This window comes from Crocodylus porosus, unplaced genomic scaffold, assembly GCF_001723895.1.
Source record: "Crocodylus porosus isolate Cpor-Errol unplaced genomic scaffold, CroPor_comp1, whole genome shotgun sequence".
Lineage (NCBI taxonomy): Eukaryota > Metazoa > Chordata > Crocodylia > Crocodylidae > Crocodylus > Crocodylus porosus.
In genome coordinates this window covers 6,449,146-6,451,778 of record NW_017728947.1, presented here as the reverse complement: position 1 = coordinate 6,451,778, position 2,633 = coordinate 6,449,146, and the positions used below count along the sequence as shown (strand labels likewise).

Sequence of the window (2,633 nt, the reverse complement as noted above, 5' to 3'; positions counted from 1 at the left end):
GGGGCTGTATCTAGACCAGCTCTATAAGATCTACTTCGAGAGAGCATAATGTAGTTCACTTCATCAGAGGCTGGGACAAGACATGCAGAAAGCGGAGTGTTGGGAGGAGAGAGAGAAGTTGGAGTACAAAAGACAAGATGGAGGGAAAGGAGTGCAGTTCTACGAGGGAAAGCAAAGGAGCAGTAAACTGATAGGTGCAAAGCAGGTCATGAAAGCTAGCCCAGGTATTGAGAGAAGAATTCATAATCCCTGGTTAAACTGTACTTCACAGTTTTTTTTGAGGGGGAGAAGGGGGGAAGTGACTTCTAGTTCCAGTTTCCCTTTTAGATTAGTTTTTAAAAGTAGTGGCCTAAGAACCACAATCCTGAGACCAGCAATGGAGGTCCAGGGAGGTTGAAGTGTTCTGCTGCAGGCTTCTGTCTTCCCCAGTGGATGGCAGAGCAGTCAGTGTTCATTCATTTTTTCACATCCAGAGATGGCCCTGTCTCACCCTATGTAGCTGCCAGGGTGAATAGATGATCTGCCCCCACAGATGCCTTTATGCAGCAATAAAAACCTGCCTTGCTTCTGGTTCACTCTGCATCCACAGCCCTGCTGCTTTGGGATTGTGTACATGTAATTCCAAACAAGGCTTTGAACGTGCAAAGACTGTGCCCTGAAGTGAGGGTGTGAATTGTCAGCCCATTAACTACAACTAACTCCCTTGGTGTTTGGCAATACTGTGCACAGAGACCAATGTAGCCTACTCCAGTCTGGAAACAGTTCCCAAAATGGGAGCTATTGTAGGGATAGCTAGGTTGTGCATCTGATACACTGCCTTCTCTGCATGCACGGCCCAGGCCTCAGCCCTGATGACAAACTGAAGTTGTATGCATTTGAAATGAGCTGTTGGAGGGTAGAACAGATTAACACAACTTGGACACTTTACTTGTGAATTGCAGTGTCTGCATAGGGATTCAGTACAGCTTAATCCACTTTGAATGTTGATTCAGACAAAATGTTCAGGAGTGTTCCTGCATAGATAAGACTCAGATTTGTGCATAGGTGCAAGATCTATTTATTCTGCCTTCATAGTACTTCATATTGTTGAAAGCCAGCAGTTCCCTTAATTAGTTGAAACTAGAGACCAGTTTAACTGCTTTGGAAAACAGAAAAGTTTGTCTTAAGCTGATCTAACTTTATGTGACAATTTTCCTCAGTGCCCCCCCCCCCCAAACTAACATGGTTAGTTGTTTCAAGCTTGGTGTTCTCAGGCTCTTGCTTGTGGTGTGCTTAAAAAGCGCTTTATCCTAATTCTTTCTAACTGTATGTAGACTCCTAATGTCTTGAAAAGGAGCCGCGGGCTTTTCCTGTAGGGCTGAACAGTGCTGGTTTTAGACTTGTTCTTAGCAACCACACATTTAAGTGAACATCCTGATTGAGGGAATTGGCAGAGTCTTTCTGGGCGCTAAAGGGCTGAATGAATTGTACTGTCCTGCAAGTTCCATTAGAGCCAACCTCCTGTTTCCCAGAAAGCAGAAATGTAGCATTCTATGCAAAAAGGCTTAATTGGAGCACATTTATGACTTGATGCCATATCAGTGTCTGGTGGTCTGTAGTAAAAAGTGGATTTTTATTTAGATGTGTGCAGTATACAGGAGGTGTATGTGCTGTATTTTTTGTTTTTGCCTTGAGACCACTGCTAATGAAAGCATGGCAAGCCGCTCCATCTAGGTTAGCTCTGTGTGGATGAGAACTGCCACTGGGCCTCTGGTCTGTTTTTGCTCCTACTTGGGTATCCTCTAGTTGTAAGAGTGATGGCCATTCTTGTAGTTTTTCCCTTGCCTTATGATGGTTTACTTGACTCTGAGGCCCTCAGTAGTACTAGGTGTGGATGACTCGTGGTTGCAGTGAAGTGCTAAGCTGTTTTGACCACCAAGGAATACTAAAAAAAAAAAAAAAAAAATTATAGATGTGGGTCCAGGTCCTTTAAAAGTGCAGCTGTTCAGCTTCTGCTGCAATGAAGGGTTTAGGTCTTGGTATCCCATCCTACAGGCGGAGGGTTTCTCTCCTATGTTTGTATGGACAGCGGGGACCCTCTGTGTTGTATTGCACTTTCATTAGACTAACAGGTGCGATTTTTGAATAATTATTCAAATTAGCTGAGGATTCAAGAAAGGACATTTTTAATAGAGATTTCTTTAAGGGAATGTGCATCTAGATTGAATTCATTTGTAAGAAGTGTGCCAAACTCCTTTTGAGCTCCTTTTGAAAATTCATACTTGTAAAGAATGCTAGTCTCTGGCATGGTTACTGACCAACTTCTCTCTTGCTTTCTTTAGAACTTATCGCTGGATCAAAAACAAGATCAAGCATCTTGGACTGAAGTGTGACAGGGTACCAATGAAGGAATACAAAGAAGAAAGCTGGAAGCACTGTGACTTCCTTCAAGTCTGTTGAGGCTGCTAAGGAAAGAGCCCTGAGCTTTGTATGAGATTTAATCTTAAAAACCAAAGACTTTCTTAAAAGGACTTCTTGTGAAGCTTCCACATGTTTTTAAGTGGTTCCGCTTTGCAAACTATTCTCTTCTATTTATGGGATGCAAAGAATATTCAGCACCTATAGGTGTAAAAAGTTTAAATTATTTGTAGTAT

The 2,633-nt window shown here is 42.5% G+C and overlaps 1 protein-coding gene across 1 annotated transcript in view; it reads left to right on the top strand.

Annotated features, from left to right (window-relative positions):
• PHLDA2 (pleckstrin homology like domain family A member 2) overlaps positions 1-2,372 on the top strand; it is a 3,562-nt gene extending 1,190 nt beyond the window's left edge. Inside the window, exon 2 of the mRNA XM_019551007.1 lies at positions 2,322-2,372. Coding sequence (XP_019406552.1) covers positions 2,322-2,372 — 51 coding nt within the window. The remainder of the gene's footprint in view (positions 1-2,321) is intronic.
• The last annotated feature ends 261 nt before the right edge of the window (positions 2,373-2,633 follow it).